This window comes from Myodes glareolus, chromosome 9 (genome assembly GCF_982192425.1).
Source record: "Myodes glareolus chromosome 9, mMyoGla1.1, whole genome shotgun sequence".
Lineage (NCBI taxonomy): Eukaryota > Metazoa > Chordata > Mammalia > Rodentia > Cricetidae > Myodes > Myodes glareolus.
Genome location: NC_142034.1, coordinates 50,638,229 through 50,656,938, shown reverse-complemented (window position 1 = coordinate 50,656,938; position 18,710 = coordinate 50,638,229). Strand labels below are relative to the sequence as shown.

The following is an 18,710-nucleotide window of genomic DNA, read 5'->3' as shown; positions in this document are numbered from 1 at the left end:
GTAGCACCCAGTAACACTTTTTTTTTTTTTCTGGTGCTGTTTAACCCAGAGTCTCAAGCCTGTGTACTAGGCAAGCCTTCTGCCAGTGAACCACATCCCTACCTTACCCTGAGACAGTCTTCTTGCTGTGTTCAAGCTGACCATGACCTTGTGTTCTTCCTGCCTTAGCCTCCTATAGGTGACCTATGGGCTTGACCAGGCTGCTGATTCTAGGAAACAGGACTTTAGAGATGGTTCAGCCTACAGAGTAAGATCTTCACCACCCCTGCTTCATGCCCCACCCTGAACCCAGCAACTCCTGCTGACATCCACAGCCTGATGTCCCAGACCCTAGCACTGGCAGATAAGGCACTGTGAAACAAACCTACCTGACTCTGGTTGAGCAGGCATCTTGAACCCGAGAGGGCTTCCCTGATCCAGTGTGGGTCAACATGCAGCCACCTCAAGCCAGTGTACTCCACAACCCTATGCATTGCCACCTTTTAATTAAGGACATATACTCCACCAAAATGAAACAAGATACAATCACAAAAAAATACACAAGAATGAGAAGTATAACGGGCCCTCAGTATTAGTCTTGTAGAAAGCAAAAAGAGCAGATTGATAAACTCAAGGCACACCCTGGTTCCTTCCCTGTCTGGCATAGGAGGACAACTTGGAATGAGAAGGGAGGTTTGGGGTCAAGGTGGGACCCATAAGCATTATAGGTGGTGAGGGCTTGCTTTTCTGAGGCTCCTCAACAGCTAAGAAACTGGAGTTCTAGTTTGGGATTAGGGGAAGGAGCCTGCGCTCCCCTCTAGGGGAGCTACTCTTACAGCTTGATTGACTGATGGGTCTCGAAGGCACAGGCTGGTACTGAGTGCCTGCTCCATAGGTGTAAGGTTAGGAGCAGTAGGGGTGGGGAACTCAGATGGGGCTCCATCTGACTCTCAGAAAGTAGAGGTAAGAAAGAGGTCAAAAGAAAACAAGCCATTTCAAAATATCCCTCAGTGTTAAAAAAAAAATCAAAAAGTTACTGTGATATCTGTCTTTGTATGTAACGATCCAGAGGGCAGTTGGTGTGAGTCTGCTTCACACTGATCTGGCAGGCACCTCAGGGATCAGAAATATACTTTACCAGGCACTGGCCTGGGCCACATGTCCTACAGTTACTGAAGCAGAGTTATATAGAATGAGTATCAGAAATGTGGCCTTCAGAGAAAGGACCCCAGAGCCTCACCCCAGAGTTCTTTCCCCTCCACCACCAGCATCAGCACCTTCGAGTCCATTAGCCACAGCACCTGGCCGCTTGGTCCCTGTGAACACAGCGGTGGAAGCACCGTTGGCTCTCCCAGCTGTAAGGTTAGCCCTTCAAGCTGCTTCCAGAAATACTGGTGGTTTGGGGCAAGGCCATCGGCTGCAAACTTGGTGCCCAGTTCTGTCTGGGTTGGCTGTCAGGATCTGTGTGTGCTGCTTGAAGCCTTAAAGAAAAGAGAGATGGCATATCAAGATGCAGGAGGGCTGGGTGCCTCCCAGCAGGGGGCTGGAACTTTAGGTTGGAGAGACCACGTCAAGTCTGGCTTTCAGCCTTGGGGTAGAGTCAGGTGTCTGTCCCAGAAAGGAAGTCCTCTGTGGCTCAGGTGGGGCCAGGATGAAGGCAGGCAGGCTGAGTTTAAGGCATTTGGCCCTTGAAGAGAGTGCTTCTCCGTCGGCATACTGTACCAGCCCTGTACATCAGCTGCTTCTCTGGCCTTCGCAGGATACAACTTTTCCTACCAGAGCCCAGGCCCTGGCTGTTTATACTGGGTCTCTGGGTTCTAGTTCATCTGTTCGTACCCTGGTTTCTTTCTGTACAAACAGAAGTGCTGGATGAAGAAGACAACATCAAAGAAGATGGTGAAGACGCCAAGTCCAAACTTAGTTGGGTCTCCGAAGATCAGTGTCCATTGGTCTGTTAATAGCCAGAGAGAACAGAATCTATTTTTAGCTTCTAAGGCAGGTGGATGTGAGGGGATGTGAGGACCCCCATTTGCCTAGGAAACTGCATGAGCTAGGGGATCCCAGGAAGCCCCTTCCTCCTGTGCTTTCACTCATTGGGTAGGAGCAGCTTTGGCACACTCACCATTATTGTAAGACTGGAGAAACATCTGGAGGAGGCTAAAGCTGCCCCCTGTGAAGTCCAGAAGCACACCGCCAATGCTCCAGCCCTCGGTGCTTTTGTAGTAAAAGTTCATGTAGGCCTGGGGACAGACAATGCCACACATGCCTTGTGACTGCTACTCCAAATGAGATCTGCTGATTCTTCCCACTCATGTACTAAACTCAGGGCTCCAAAGAACACAATGACCTCTGGGCTTTTGACAGACTGGAGCTAGGGAAACAGGCTCCAGTCTGTATGCAGGGCAAGGGAAGCTTTCCTTTCTTTCCTGCCCTTTCTGCACCCTTGGACTCCAGTGGGGTGGGGTGGGGGTGGAGGAATGCTGCCTAGCTTCTCAGCCTCTTAGAGGCAGACCTCCAATTTTTATTTATTAAGCCAGTGTCTATGTAGCTTAGGCTGGCCTTGAACTCATGTTCCTGCTTCAGCTTTCTAGATACTCCAAGTACTAGGATTATAGGTGTGTACCACTATGTCTGACTGTGACTTTTCAGCCTTCAGAACTCCAGTGATCTTGTCCCCGATCTCAGCCTGAACTCCACAATTAGGAATGTGGCTGGGAGCCAGACTGTCTGGTGTGGAATCCAGCTTCAGCTGTGGAGTCAGGTCTATCTTGAAAAAGCTACTGAATCTTTTAGTTCTTTTACCTATAGAGTGGCAAAGTTGCCACCTCTGACTAGGCTTTCCAACTCTTGGGCATTATTTCCCTCTTCCTGCTGCCCCAGCCTCACCAAACCCACAGTGCCCTCAGAGTATCTCTAGCTGGCACCATCTCCTTTCCTACCATGCAGGAGGGAGGTCTTGGCCTTGTTGGCAGCCATCCTGATCTTTCTCATTCTGTCCCATACTTAGTTTTGCCTCTCCAGTTCTAGATAATCCTAAATGTCTCCCACAAATGTTTGTGCCTCAGGTTCCCAGCCTTAAGCCTTACCACAGAGTCTGGTTCCTCCATGTAGATCCCTTGGGACCTGGCTCTAGCTACCCAGTTTCTAGATTCTCATTATTGCTCAGCAGCCAGATTTCCATGCAGGTACCCAGGCCTGAAATGACACTTTCCACAGTCTACAGAGCTCCACTTTTCCCCTCAGGGTCTACCCCTGCCTGTAGCCAGTGGATACAAGACTCAGCACTGAGGCTTCTTTGTTGGGAGAAGTTCAAGGCGGCTCTAGAATTCATATGTGGATGTCATTTCTTTACACCAGGCTCTAGCCTGGAGCCATCATGCTTGCCAGGAAAGACATGCTTGAGTCTAAGCTCCAGGACCTGTATTGAACTCTAAGAACTGGGGAGGGGAGTGTGCTGAGGGACCTCTTTGGAGAACATCTTCACAAAGGGGAAGGCCACTGTGGTCAACTCCCTCCTCTGTCTGATCTTTTCTGATTTGTCCTTAGAGATGGCTATTGTGGCAGGCAGGCAAGAGAGAGAAATCCTAATTATTAGGAAAGACTCCAGGAAAGAGCAGGCCGTGGTATCCACTGGCCTTTTGCCATTCTAGGTTTACTGGCTTCTACCATAGCTTTCCACCCTTGTCTTCTTAGCTTAGTAAAAGCTGCCCCATGAGAGCAGGGCCTGGGCTTAGTACTTCTTGTCTTTCACACTACCAGCCATATGGAAATGCAGGAAGGCTCTCAGGTACCTGTGGAAAATACTTGATCAGCGTGACGGCGAGCTTGATGTAGGAGAAGCAGAAGAGGAACTGTAGCCATGTGGTCACACCGACTGCAGCCACAATCATGGTGACTAACACAAAGAGCCATGCGAGTACCAGGAAGCCAATGGAGGGCCATGACACATGCTGGTTGCCTCGCTGAGGATGAGAAAAAGGTGGGGTTTGTAGATGTGGACACAAAGGTTGCTTCATGGCTTCAGGAAGGGGTGGCTTTGGACAGGGATGCAGGATGGAGGCAGAAGTCTGGCCTTGGTGTAACCTGTGTAAAGGGGGTCAAGAACACTAGGGCTGTATCTGCATAAGGCCAGGGCAGGAGACCAAACCCTGTTGTTGGTCTCTGTCTGAGTGGTGAGTGAATCAAGCCTGGGCTGGGATGAGGTGTGGAGTTCCTAGCAACAGCTTCACCCTTTACAGTCAAGCTCTCCTGTTCCATTCATGTTGGCTCCTCCAGCCCCTGCCAATCAAGTTCCACCTCCACAGAGCTGGACACCTCAGAGCTCATTTGGAGGAGCAAACAGTGCAGGGCATAAATCCCAGTGTTGGAGGCCCAAAACCTCACCTAGCCTGCTGATAGCTCAACCCATGATGCGGAAGAAACCTGGGGATCTAGGAATCTGTCCCCCACTGCAGCTTTCTCTAGAAATGACCCCAAAGGGAGACCCCTTCAGCAGAGCATCACAGCAAAGGTGCAAGAAAACCAAGGAACTTCGAGAAAGTCACACAGCCCCCACTGGTTTTGTGACGTGAGGAGGTGCCACATTATGGAAAGGCGATGGTAAAGCTCACATTAGGGGTGCTCTTGTGAAACACTGGGACTTCTAGGTACCCCCAATCCATGCTGAAAACCCAGATAGCTTTTCAGTGACAGAGCTGAACCCAGGCTCCTCCTGATCTCCCAGGAGTTGGCTCCCTGGCCATTCCCATCTACTCACAGTTTCCCTCATGCCATGGTGAATGATCTTGCCTTTCCCTTTACCAAGAACCTCATTCAGCCTTGGCCCAAGAAAACACCATTTTCCTGACACACCCCCTCAGTTAAGCCAGGGACAGGATAGGAAAGCCCACCCCAAATCCATTCTGCCACAAAAGGCTGGGGGTCATCATGCCACCATTCCTTCAGGGCACGTGGGTAGAATGGGGTGGGGGTTGGCTTAGGACATCAGTGGCAGGTCAGGTCACCAGATCTCATCACTCACCTGATACAGGCAGCATTGCAGGATGACAACCAGGGTGAGAACGACTGCATGCAGGCTGAAGAAGACGTCATTACTGTCGACAGGGTTCACACCATTGGGATATTTGAGGAGAAACTGCTCCTGTTGGGGGTGAGGAGAAGCTTAGAGGTGAAGAGAAGCAGTTTGGGTGGGCTATAGGGAGCAAGCGATGCTGTACCTGGATGTAGGGTACCCATAAAAGGCCAACGTTGAAAACACTGTAGGCCACGAAGCCGGTCAAGTTCAGGGCTAAGAAGTCAAAGCTGAGACCAATGACACTGCAGGGGGGCAGAGGGGAAAAAAAGTAGGGCTGGGGTAAGGCAGGGAACCTCTGGGATGGGAGGGGACATAGAACCTAGTACATGGGAAAGGAGGCCTCAGCACCATCCTTAGAGGTCTCTCTATTACCATGGCTGATCCCACCCAACTGGCCCTCTTGAGAGCCAATCCCCTTCTCCCTCCTACACTCCAGAGGCTCCTCCTGGAGACCTCTAGGGGAGAGAGAGCACCCACTTCCCTGGCTCACTGCTTGGCAGTCCCCTAAGAGACCTGAGACCCAATGTGAAGATAGGAGAGCTATACAGTCTCTGGGGCTAAAGGTTGTATGTGTCCAGCTTTCCAGGGCCAAGGAGCTTCAGAGCATAATTTCCCTTACCCAGTCTGTTTTTGGTTTAGTTGAGAAGCTCCATGTCATTGTTCCCATAGGGAAGGGTTAAACCGGGCAAGGGACTGAATACACAGCATGGGAAACCCCATCCTACTTGCACAGAGACGAATGTAGAGGGGTGTCTTCCTGCAGCCCCACAAGGGTCTGCAGGGACAGCTCTAAGCTGGGCAAGTTACCTTTTCCGCCTCCAGTTCTGGAACACCTGTGGGTAGAAGGAGACAGACCAGGCCACGAAGTAGATCCAGCCAATCACCTGGTTTATGATGCTAACGATTCTGCTATGTATCACCAAGAACCGAATCCTGGGACTAGAAAGGAATTTGGGGTGAGGATGCATTGAGGTGAAGCTTCTGGAAGAAGTCCCGATGCACATCTGTGCCTGGCCACCCTTCCTGCTCTGAGGCCACAGGGGTGGGGTGGACACCAGCCTACCAGGTCTGGTTGGAATGATTGCCGTGCAGATAAACAGTCACTTGTCCAACATTTTGAGAAGTCACTTGGAAAGAGGCATTCTTCTCTCCCGGAGGCACTATGACCTGTTAGGAAGGCAGAATTTCATCTGCGGCCCTGTACAGTTAACAGGGTCTGGCTCCAGGCCATGAGCCAGGGAATGGGGGTGGGGGTACTGGGGGTATATCACACTCGGCTCTGCTTTCTGAGAACTTACCAACCAGGCACAAGAATCCCACCCTGCCCATGTTTCCATTTGGTTTTCTGAGCAGAACCATAGGCCGGTCCTTAGCTCTCCCTGGCTAATCACCAAAGGAGTATAGGATAACTTTTATCCTCTCATTAGCTCTGATAGCTCAGTCTACTCATCTGTACATGGGGGTAACACCAGTGCCTGTCTCATAAGGCTGCTTTGGATATGATGTCCTTAAAGCTTCCAGTGCAGAACTGGGCACATGGCAGGCTAGGAGTGCTGCATATCACGACTATGAGAGCAGTATTATTTCTATTTCCATTGTTGTGATGTTCAGTGAAATCCATAAAGGATGTTTCCCCATGCCCTGCCTCACTGCCTAACAGCAAAGCAGAAGAAGTGGGAACACAAGATGCTCTTGTGGTCATTTCTGCTTGATGTTTGTCAAAAGCTCAGCTTCTGGAAGATGGGCTTGGAGCCTGCCTGTGCCATCTGATTTTTTTTTTGTCATCTTCCTGCCACACTGAAGAAGCAGGGAGCTGGATGGCATCTTGTTGGAATCAAACTGTCCCCATTTGCCTTATAACATTCTAGGTCCCACTCTCAACCTTTGTTGCAAGTACCACATGCATGCAGCTCATTAAACCATAGTGTTTCTTTTTCTGTCTTTCTCTGGTTTTCTAAGACAGAGTCGTGTTATGAAGCTCTGCCTGGCTTGCAACTTAGTATGTAGCTCCAGCTGGTCTTAAACTCACAGAAACCCCATGCCTTAGTTTCCTGAGTGCTGGTATTACAGGTAGAAGCCACCACACCTGTCCCCCCACCCCTCAGCCCACCCACACACAGGGTTTTGCTAACACAGCACAATCTGGCTGAGACTTTGAGATCACCCTGCTTTCAGCTCCCAATGAATGGGATGCCTGGCAAGCAGGGGCTTCTTACTGGACTTGAGGCTCTGCCAGGTGTAATGCCAGCTGTTTTATATTTCCCGCTATTTCTTTTAATCTCCAGAATGTGGTCCATGATGACCTCTATGCCTACAAATAAGGGAAACACTGGCTGGCTGAAGTCCCTGACTTCTAGGCTGAACTCCCAGACCACCTGACTCCCAGGTTCTGACCATTGGCTTCTTATACCACAGGTACAGGACAGGAATGGGCAGGGAGGGGCCAATGATGCAGGAGCCTGAGAAGGTGGGTTCAGGTGTTCATAATGATCATCTTCCAAAAATGGTTTGGTTTTGACTCTCGCTGCTAATTAAACAAACAAACCTAGCCTATAATACTTATACAGAAAAGTACACACAGCACAGCTTGATGAAGTGTCTCTATACACTGCACACATTTAGCCTCCAGATCAAAAAATGAACATTTCCAACACCCAGAAGCTCCATTCGGCTCCCCTTGCCCCCAGTCTCTTGACCCTGAGGATAACCACTGGCCTGACACGATGAGTTCACTGTTTTTTATTCAAGGAACCTTACAGTCCATTTTTTTGTTTTGGGTTTCTTTTGCCTGTTATTCTTGATTTTCATTTATTTTTACCTTTACTTCGATGTCTACATATAAACTAACTGGTGTCTGTTCCTCTGAGTCTCTACATGTGACCTACAGGTCCAACAAAGCTTAGAGGCCTTGAAGTAGACCTGCTATTAGGACTGTGTCTTTCATTGTGTTGCATTCTGGCCTCAGCCTTGAGGCTCCCTGTGTGTGTGTTTGCAGTGACTAATACTGTACAATGCTACCCATGGACACAAGGGTGTATAAGGGCTACCTCTGACAGAGGGGCTCTTTAGTGGGATACTCTGAATCCCCTCTTACTGCTGTTTGCTTGTTGGGGGGCTCAGAATGATTTGTAGCCCAAATCCACAACCACCCAGGGTTTTTTGAACCTCAAGGTTGTCCCTGCATTTTTTTCTTGCAGCCCCTCCCCATCCTTTGTTATTATGGTCAAATAAAAGTTATATATGATAAAGTGTGATGCTTTAATCTATGTATTCACTGCAATATGGTTAAAATAAGATAATTAACTTATTTGCTACTTTACATACTTAACATTCTTTTGTTGGGTGTGGGAACATTGACGATCTAATCTTTTATCAGTTTTCAAGTATAGGCACATTTCCTTTAACAACAGGATATTACGCTAAGAAATTAGACAATTTCATAGTCATGTGAACATTTGTAATGAGTATGTACACAAATAAAGGTGGTTATGACATCATTGGGTAATATAACCTTATGAATCCATTGTCCTATACATAGTCCTTCCTCAACCAAATACTGTTATTCGATATATAATTATGATACTTCGTTGTTAATAATAGTCACTACGGCCTTCAGACTTAGCTGACTGATGTTAAGCTTTTTTTTTTTCTTCTTTCAGTACTTGCGATTGAATTAGTGCCTTGTGCATGCTATCAAATGCTCCACAACTGAAGTTGTTTTGGCTGTTTTTTTTTTTCTCTCTGAGACATGGAGACAGGGTCTTTCTATGTAGTCCTGGCTGTCCTAGAACTTGCAAAGTAGATCAGGCTGGTCTGTAACTCACAGAGTTTCACTTGCCTCTGCTTCCTCAGTGCTGGGATTTAAGGTGTGTGCCACCACATCCAGATGCACCACTGAGGTCTAACTCCAGCTTTTTATTTTCTACCTTTTATTTTGAGACAGGTCTCACTATTTTCCCAGGTTGGCTAGGAACTTGTTCTGCAGCTTAGGCAGGCCTTGAACTTGTGACCTCCTGCTTCAGCCTCTCAAATAGCCGAGATTACAGGCCCATCATTTGCTTGTTTTTATTTGGAGTTGCTGCTTCCCTATTAAAGTATTTTATCTAGCCAATGACAACTGATTTATATGACTGGCAATGTAGAAGCAGAAGATAAAACATAAAAAGCTATGAATGATTATCACTATTATACCAGAAAACCTCTGAGACAGTTCTGCAATTAACACCCAACCACCAACAATGTCTCAGAATGATGTGGACCCCCCCCCCCCAGTCATCCAAAGACCCTGCTAACATGTAGACTTTGAACCAGTAGGTCTGGGCTAAGCCTGAGATTCTGTTAGAAACACAAAAATTAGAAAGTTAGTCTTTCTCTCCACACACACATTAACTTTTTCCTTCCTTCCTTCCTTCCTTCCTTCCTTCCTTCCTTCCTTCCTTCCTTCCTTTCTGTGTGTTGGCAGAGATTGAACCTAAAGCCTCATGTATGCTAGATAAATACTCTACACACCAAGAACCCCCTCATTTCCTAAAATGTTTTAAAGCAAGGCTGATACTTCCTATACAAAGACATGGCAGGGCCTTAAAATATCTTTAGAACTTCTTCATTCTCAGAACCACCTTTGCCTGAGGCTTTTTAAAATTTTTTATCTTATTTATTTTTTTGGCACCTGCCTGTACACTGTACCTTACTTAGTATTATTAACCATGGTTTAGCTCTAGGATTGAAGACCCAGAAGCTATTCATCTCAACTTGCATTCATCCTGTGAATCCTTCACTCAAACTACATAGCAGAAAACATTCAACCTTAAAGAGGCCAACAAAGCCCAAACCACATATTTCTATGATGGAATGGGGTGCGCGGGGGTTGGGGGAGCCTAGGTAACTTTCCCCCACAATTAAAACTAAAATGTGTTCCGTTGCCGAGTGTTGCCTTAAGCGTTAGTAAGGTCTGTTACTTACTTCATCAGGAAGCTCCAGAATAGTAAGATTTTTTGAACGAAATGTGATTTCAAAAGTGATCACCAAGGTTGCATTTAATGGATGCCTAGGAGGATAAGAGTCTGGTTACTGTTGGGAGGTTGGACCCTGTAAGATGTCAATCGACCCTCTGGATTTCACACTAGGTCTTCCTTTCTCTGGAAATTAGGATCAGGAAGGGCAGTGTGCTCAGACTACACACATCCAGCCCCCAGATCAAGAAATGAGCATTTCCAACACCCCAGAAGCCCTGTTCTGCTCCCCTCAAGTTTCCTGACCCCAAGGATAACCACTGGCCTGGCATCATGGAGTTGCTGTTTTTATATTTTATATATAAAGAATTTGACAGCCCAGAGTCTTTTGTGTTTACCTTCTTTTGCATGACATTATGCTTTACTTTCATTTATTTCTATAGGAGAATACCTTCACCTAGATATTTGCCCCTAAACTGGGAGAGGTAGAAGGAACCATGTTCCCGCTTTATGAGAAGACTAGATATTCCTTTGGGGTAGAATGAGAACACAAGAAGGTGGAATTCTGGCTGTGAATAATGGGGGCAAATAGAGGGAACAGGCCAATGGCTCTCTGCCCCAGTGGGAAAAGCTCCTTCGGTAGGGTCAGCTCTGAGCTGGGTGTGGTGTGAAGGTCAGCAGGGATGGGATGAAGTGAGTCCTTTCAGAGCAACCCATGGAGACCTCAAATGTGAGAAGCTATTTAAAGATTCCAGAGAGGGGAGAGAGGGTAAGCAGATAAATTAGATGGTTTACATGAGGAAGGTGTGCAAGGTAGGAGGACAGAGCAGAAGGTGTGTGAGGAGGCCTGGGGACTTCCAGGGCAGGTGTAAAGAGCATTGTCTAGCTGGGACCCACAGGCATGGTGAAGCAGTTGCAGGCCACAGAGACAGAGGAATATCTTCTGGCAGAGGGTGAACCAGGTTAGGACCTTCATGCCTAAACCAGTACATGTCAGCAAGTAAGACTTTTTTCTTTTCTTTTCTTTTCTTTTCTTTCTTTCTTTTTTTCCTGAGACAGGATTTCTCTGTAGCTTTGGAGCCTGTCCTAGAACTTGCTCTGTAGACCAGGCTGGCCTCAAACTCAAAGATCCGCCTGCCTCTGCCTCCTGAGTCCTGGAATTAAAGGCGTGCGCCACCACGCTTGAAACACAAGGAAGACTGTTAAAGGCTAAGTGTGAGCCGGGACGGGTAGAACCCCTTGATACTATCACTTCTGCTTTGGCAAGTGACCTCAGCTGTGCTTGCTGGTCAGCAGTTCAGTTCCTCAACCCTTGACTTTTAGGGCTCTGATCAAATACTTAGTCTTGAAAAGGGTCTTGAAGTCTGGTATCACCTGTGATCACCAGAAGACTTACTTGCTAGAGGAAACAGCTCACATTTCTAGGGAAATGTGTCCCCTTTTCCTCCCAGTGGAAACAGGGACTCTGTAGACTCTGTAGGTGTTTGACTTTGGGACCCTGCTCTGCAATCCTGAACTCGTACCACTCTATTTATGTCCTACAACAAAGAGGCAAGGGCATCACACCAGAAGTACATGCAGACAGTGCCAGAGGTCAGTACCAAGTGGGGCTGAGGAGAGAACTGGGCCTGAAAACTTACCCAAGGGTGATGCTGACATTGGTTGAACTGCCATTTTCCAGCTTCACAGTGGGAGGAACCGTGAGACTGACAGCTGACTCTGGAAAGATGCAAGTCAATGCCATGAGTCACCACGACAAAGAGTTTAGCCCACAGGAGGAATGAGCACCAGGTCCCTGCCATCTGAACTCACTAGCCCTGACTCACTGATAGTCCTGTTTTCTAGGTGCACTTCCAGACTTGTATTATGCTCTTTCCATCTCTGCACCAGGGGCAGACTGCCACAGTTTAGAGCAGGAAGTGCTGGAACTTCCTCTTCCTTCCCCCCTGTGGGCAAGCTGAGTTCCCCAGCAATGGTTTGGGAGCTACAGAGCCCAAAAGTTATAAAACAGACATTCAGTTCAACATCTGTGATTTTTTTTTTCAAGACACTGTTTTTTTCTGTATAGCTTTGGAGTCTGTCCTGGAACTTACTCTGAACTCAGAGACCAGCCTGCCTCTGCCTCCTGAGTGCTGGGATTAAAGGAGTGGGCCATCACTGCTCAACCAACATCTGGGATTGTTAAGGGCGGACTTGAGACAGATTGAAAACAGCCCATGGGTCCCCTCTGAAAAATTGGTCTGGTCTCATTCCTGGATTCTGAGGTGGGCACAAGGCCTGGCTAACATGTTTCTAAAGAACCATCTGGGGCTTTCCTGCAGACTCAGCTCACCCCATGCACGGTTCCCTCTCTGAGGCTGTTTGCTAGGGACTGGAGGATAGTGGTGAGGGATGTACACTTTTCACTATCAGGGCTTGCTTCTTGGCATTAAGGCGCTAACTCGGGAGCTGGTGGACAAACAGGCCTCCAGGGTAAGGGAGGAAACAGGCTTGGGTCTTAGAAAACCATGTTGGGGTGAGGGCTAGGCTGGGAGTATAGCTCAGCGGGAGAATGTATGACCAGTAAGCATAAGACCCTGAATTTAATCTTCAGCATCAAAACAAAACAAAATGAAACAAAATGCCAAGAGAAAGAAGGAAGATCATTTTGGGAGATCAAATAACCGAGCACACTGTGGTCACAGGGTATGGCTGGCTAGCTTGAATAATTCCTGTATTCTTTGGACAGCCCACCCACTTTGTCATTGTGCCATTCTAAGGTATTCAAAGCTTCAGGGCATACCTGGCCATCTCACCTCCCCTGCCTTACAGACTTCAAGGAAAGGCACATCCTAGAAGTCATGATCAGGGATCCAGATTAAGAGAGGAAAGGGTATCTTAGGAGGCAGAGAAAGTGCTCCATCTGGTGAATGGCTCCCATAGGGATAGGAGGTGTAGGCCTCTACCCAGAAGCCTCCACGGCAGAAGATAAAGAACTAGGACCTGAAGTTTTAGAGTTCAGGTTGGAGAGAACAGTGTCACCTCCTCCAACCTCAACTGTCTCCCCTTGGTATTTCCACTGCATGGACACTTCCTGGGAGAGTCACCTTATGTCCCAAGGTGCTTACTAGCTTGAAACTCACACTTCTGGGCCCAGTTCTGCCACATCTGAGCTGCTTTCTTCAGTTTGGTCCCCATGTACAAATGCAGATGGTGGCTGTACCCAAAGTACAAGTCTCCCAGATGTGATTCTCCATAGTACAGTCTCTAGCTCCCTCACAAGTGGATTCTTCACGTCAGATTAGTTGTTGTAGCTTCAGAGTCTGGAGGCTGTTTTGGCAACTCTGTCCTGTCTGCCATGCTAACTGTCCTATCTGCTGTGCTAACTCTGTCCTGCATGCTATACTAACTCTATCATGCTATGCTAACTATCCTGCCTGTATGCTAACTCTACCCTGCATGCTATGCTAAGTTTCCTGCCTGCCATGCTAACTCTGTCCTGCACATTATTGCTAACTCTGTCCTGCCTGCTATGCTAACTCTGTCCTGCCTGCTATGCTAACTCTGTCCTGCATGCTATGCAAACTCTGTCCTGCCTGCTATGCTAACTCTGTCCTGCATGCTATGCGAACTCTATCTTGCATGCTATGCTAACTATCCTGTCTGCCATGCTAACTCTGTCCTGCCTGCTATGCTAACTCTGTTCTGCACACTATTGCTAACTCTGTCCTGCCTGCTATGCTAACTCTGTCCTGCATGCTATGCTAACTCTACCTTGCATGCTATGCTAACTATCCTGTCTGCCATGGTAACTCTACCATGCATGCTATGCTAACTATCCTGCCTGCCATGCTAACTCTGTCCTGCACACTATGCTAACTCTTTCCTGCCTGCTATGCTAATTCTGTCCTACATGATATGCTAACTCTATCTTGCCTGCAATCCTATCAGTCTGAGGCTTTGTTCTGGGCTTGCCCAGCTAGGGAAGTACAGGACTTACTATCCCAGTCTATGAAATTTTATTTACTGCTCAGGACTACGTCAGAGAAGTAAGACCCAGAGCCAGTCACTGTTCGGGGCAAGCACATGCATGTTGTATGTGTACGTGTAGGCACTTAAAAGGGTGTATATTAAAGTAGGAAGATGGGAGCTTTCAAAGAATCAGATCAGAGAGCGTTTAAATCATCCTCACTCAGTACTACAGAAAACACTAGTGCTCAATCAAGCAAATGAGATTCTAGGCTCTGAAGTCACACAGTTCCATCCTGGTTTGATACTTCCTAGCTGTGTGACCTGTAGAAAGGTACTTTACTATTAAGCCTACACCTGTGGAGCCTTACCTGTAAAATGGGTGGAATAAGACCTATCTCACAGATAAAATGCAGAATGGTTAGCAGCATGCTTTCTACTTTCTACATGGCCTCAATACTAAATAGTTGTTAGTTTCTATTACTGTCATCACTTTCCAACTGCAGGCTAGTTTAGTCCAAGATAGGAGGCAGTTGGGAAGCTGTATCATACCCGGGGACAGCAGGAGCCACAGGGAGACCACCTTGTTTCCCCTAAAGCAAATCAATCTTTCCTTCCCGATTTTTCCCCCATTCCTAGACTGGGAATTGAATACCAGGTCCTTACACACACAGTGTAAGTGATCTACACTGAGCTCCATATTCTTTTTAACTTTGAAATAGGGTCACATTAAATTGTTCAATCAGTCTTCAATTAATCTTGTCCCATAACCTGTACCTTAAACTTGTGATCCTCCTGTCTCAGTAGCAAGGATTATAGATCTAAGCAATTGCTACTGGCTGGTACCACTCTGCACCCTACCTCATCCCAGTCATTGCTACTGACTCTATTCCCTCCCTCCCTCCCTCCCTCCCTCCCTCTTTCTTTCTTTCTTTCTTTCTCTCTCTCTCTCTCTCTCTCTTTCTTTCTTTCTTACTGTGAGGTCCGGAGTGCTGGGACTACAGGTATGGCACCATTTCTGTTGTTCTCATCACCCCCATTTATATATATATATATATATATATATATATATATATATATATATATGGAAATGGGCATTTTTCAGTCCTATTTTAAGTCAAGGAAACTTTCTGCAAGAGGGAAAGAGGCCTGTTCCCATAGCTACACACAACTGAATGAGGATTCAAAGCTAGGATTGTTGGGTCCAAAGCCCAAGCTGTTACCACTAGGCTGCACTGCCACAGATTCCACTCAAAGAAGTCAGAAGTGACAAACTCTGGAGGCTTTCTGTTCTTGTGTCATCCTTGATGCTGACACCCCAAACAGAGAAGAAAAGTCCAGCAGACTGAGGCTGGGATCCAGTCCAATTCCAGGTTCTTAATTCTGTGGTAGCATCCATTGCTCCTTCATAGAGATGGTCAGAAGAAAGAGGCAAATGGAACGGAGGCTCTATTCCAGTCCTAGTTTTATCTGTGAGGCTTTCTACCCTGCCTGAGTCTCAGTTTACCCTCTGTGTAGCTAGGAGTACTAGCAAGATTTTCCGTGATCTCCTAGGTAGTATCCTTTATGTGCTCATGCACACATGCATACACAACCACATGCACCCAATTCCCAGAGAGTTGACTCAGTGGGGCTGAAGTGTGGCTGTGGCATCCCTCTGGAGAAAGGTGGCAGGATCAGGACTCATGGTTTGAGTCCCCCCTTGCCTTTTTTTCCCCCAGAGATTACTTCTCCATAAGGTGTGACTACTAAGGAATATGACTGATATTTACCAAACCTAGATGAGCCGATCAGATGACCAGTTTTCTGGCCATCAGGAGGCCAGGTAACCATAAGGATGCAGGCAGTGTGTGCAGCTTTAGGGCACATGTGTATGACTTCTAGTGTTTGCCCCACGCTCCTGGAAATTATTTGTCAGAAACTTTAAGATACATTTGCCTTGGAGTAACGACCTACCTAATGACTAAAATGGGCCGGGATCTGGGAGTACCAAACAAAGCTATTCACAGAAGGAATTCCAGAAATGTCTTGGGTATTTCAAGGATGACAACAGTATTTGAAGGGATCCTCTGACAAGGATGTATGATCTCTCTAGCGTGCTTTCTGTGTGGCTCAGGATGCTGTAACTCTCCGATCTTCTGTAAGGGAAAGGTATTTTCTCTTATGATGTGGGGCCAGGTGACTTTTCTTGCATCTGTGCCTGGAAGAACCAGGCACAAGGCCTCCTTAGTGTCTCCCAGGACCCACAACTCTCTCCGTGAGGTCCAGAGGGCAGAAGCACAAGTTGTTTTTTATAGATACTACCTCAGCTTGGTGAGGCTCTGAGAGCCAGTTGTATGGTCTGACTAAATAACCAACTACTATCTCTGTTGATACAGAAAAGGCAAGAGGCACCCCAGCATAATAGGCCAATTGTGTTGGGGACCATTTGGCTCTTTGTGTGTCCCCATACCAGACCTGAATCTGGTTATCTCACTGGGTGGGAGGCCGACCGTAGGTGGCATGGACAGCGCGCAAAGAGGTTACTCTTTCCACTATTCCCCTTTTCACAAAGCTGAGAAGTCACTCTTAAACTTACCGCATTTCTCTATGATGTTCAAGAGGAAAAGGATCAAAATAAGCAGGCAATTCCTCATCATGTTCTCTGACTTCTCAGAACTAGGAAAAAAGACAAACAGCAAGAGAGAGGGATGTTAAGGATGAATTAGCTCAGCTCTTGGTGGACAACATGTTACCTGAGCCATGGCAGTGGGACAGTTCATAAAGGACTTCTACTTCACAGGCTCTGTGACCGCTGACCTCACAGGCTTGGCATCACAACCTCCGAGAAGGAGACCTCAGAGAGGTCTTATCTTTGTTTCGTGTAATGGGCAAACCTGCTCAGAGCAGCTAAGTGGGCTGTGTGAAGTCTTACTCTGCGGAAGTGAGCACAGACCCGTACCATTCCCTCAACTGCTTTCTACAACCCAGTTAACAGGAAAGGAAAATAAATGGAGTTTCACTGGCAGAGTGTTCTCTTTTTCCAAAACCCATCTCTTCTCTAGTTTCACTGAAGCAGATATGGACCATGAAATTCAAACACTGTGTCAGCAAAAAAAAAAGCCCCCTCCTCCCCCAGTGCTAAAGGCTAAGACATCAGGAAGAAAAACCACAGAACAGATGAAAAAAGAATCGACAAGATGACCACAGTGCTAAAATGATCAGATTGGTTAACCGCACAACTAGGCTTGTTCAGAAAGAAAGACACTTGCCATGCCCATCTTGGGTGTGTGTTCTAACCTTCTTCCAGACCCCAGTCACATGGTGCTTTCCAGAGCTTCTACCATCCCCACTCAAGAGCAACCTGGAATCAGACACCTTCCACAGCAGCTTCCTTTGCCAGGTGTCTGATGTAGTCCTGCCCTTGGTGCGTAACCTGGAACGTCCTCAAGGGATAACTAACATAGACTGGACAAGAAATATATTCCTTGGAGATGGACTGTCCAGGTCTCAGGCTTCCCGTTTACCTGCTGTATAAATTTGGAATACTTTTAACCGAGGCTTCCTAATGGGGGGACCGCACCACAGAATTAAAGTGAGATGAAACTTAAGGCCCGAATTCTCAAAAGGGGCTAAAATAGGCTCTTGGGGTCTGAAAATATCTGCAACTATTATTTGTGGCTCCCCCAAAAGCCATAATATAAAAAACAGAGCTTATCAGCTGTATTAAAATTTTAAGGAGGTGGACTGATAAGATAAGAATGTTTAGAAACAATGATGTAATGTTATTACTGCTACCACCCAGGGTTCCCAGCAAGCTCTCACAAAGCATTTATTTTTCTCAATATTACTTAAAAGGCAAGACCCAGGTGTCCTTTCTTCCTCTGGGCGAATCAACATGAGCTTCTGGAACGGTCCTAACAGTATCTAACTCCCTTCCCACCCCAAGTCACCTGCACATTCCCAAGCCAGACTGAGGCGCACCAGAGGAGGAAAGCAAGGGGTTCCAATTGCACTCGAACAGTGCCACCAACACTGGCTGGCAGCCGCTATCAGTGCTTTTGCTCACCATAACCTGGCCCTTCAACTTGTGGTTGTGCAGGCCTGGGCTGGGGCCAGAGGACAGAAACCCAGGCGCTGCTGAAGGAGGCTGCATTCGCGGCAGACTGCCCCTCTTAGGTCTGGCTACTGTCTGCTGCCGGGTGGGTGGTGTCCTACCAGGAAAAGGAGAGGCCGTGCCGACCGCGATGGTTCTCACCTGACAGCTTCCCAGGCTCGGTGGACTGACCTCACGGAAAGCAGCAATCTCGCGCCAGATGCCTCTTCAGAATGTAAAGAACTCTTTGGGCTCCGCTGACTTTGTGCGAGGGCGGAGCCAGCTGTCACCTGACCCGAACCACCTGGTTTATGGAGCTGAGCGTTCGGTGCGAGGAGCTCTGGGAGTTGTAGTTTTCACGAATCCTAGCCCGATAAAGCTGGGTAGGGTCGAGGGAAGGGCGCAGGCACCTTGGCAGGGACGGGAGCTCGGATGTGAGGGGAGACCTAGTCATTTGTCGCGCCTGCGGCAGGACTCTCGGAGCCTCTGTCGTCTTTTGGTGAAGATTCTCGGACGCGCCGCACAGTCTGGGAACCTCAGCTCAATAGGTCCCGCCTTCTGTCGCCTCTCCACCTATCGCCGGGGGTGCTGTGTGTGGCCGTCTGCCCTCCTTGGCCAATGGGAATACAAGAAGTCGCCATGTTGCGTGCGGCAGAAGGATTGTCAGGGAAGCCCCGCCCCC

General features: G+C 47.7%; 1 protein-coding gene across 3 annotated transcripts; it reads right to left on the bottom strand.

Annotated features, from left to right (window-relative positions):
- Nucleotides 1–468: 468 nt before the first annotated feature.
- Nucleotides 469–18,602, bottom strand: Ctns (cystinosin, lysosomal cystine transporter). 3 transcript variants are annotated; one of them, XM_048448709.3, is made up of 12 exons: nt 18,191–18,602; nt 16,532–16,611; nt 11,646–11,724; nt 10,016–10,100; nt 6,117–6,220; nt 5,861–5,992; nt 5,196–5,295; nt 5,000–5,119; nt 3,771–3,941; nt 2,102–2,219; nt 1,816–1,930; nt 469–1,460 (listed from the first exon to the last, which is right to left on the bottom strand). In XM_048448709.3, exons 2-12 carry the CDS (start codon nt 16,590–16,592, stop codon nt 1,343–1,345), a joined length of 1,203 nt encoding a protein of 400 aa, XP_048304666.3. In that variant the 5' UTR covers nt 16,593–16,611; nt 18,191–18,602; the 3' UTR covers nt 469–1,342. The 3 variants fall into 3 exon arrangements, with proteins under 3 accessions (XP_048304666.3, XP_048304664.3, XP_048304665.3); XM_048448707.3 differs by lacking the exon at nt 469–1,460 and having other exon boundaries at nt 1,481–1,930; nt 18,191–18,560; XM_048448708.3 differs by lacking the exons at nt 469–1,460; nt 10,016–10,100 and having other exon boundaries at nt 1,481–1,930; nt 18,191–18,572.
- Between the last annotated feature and the right edge of the window lie 108 nt (nt 18,603–18,710).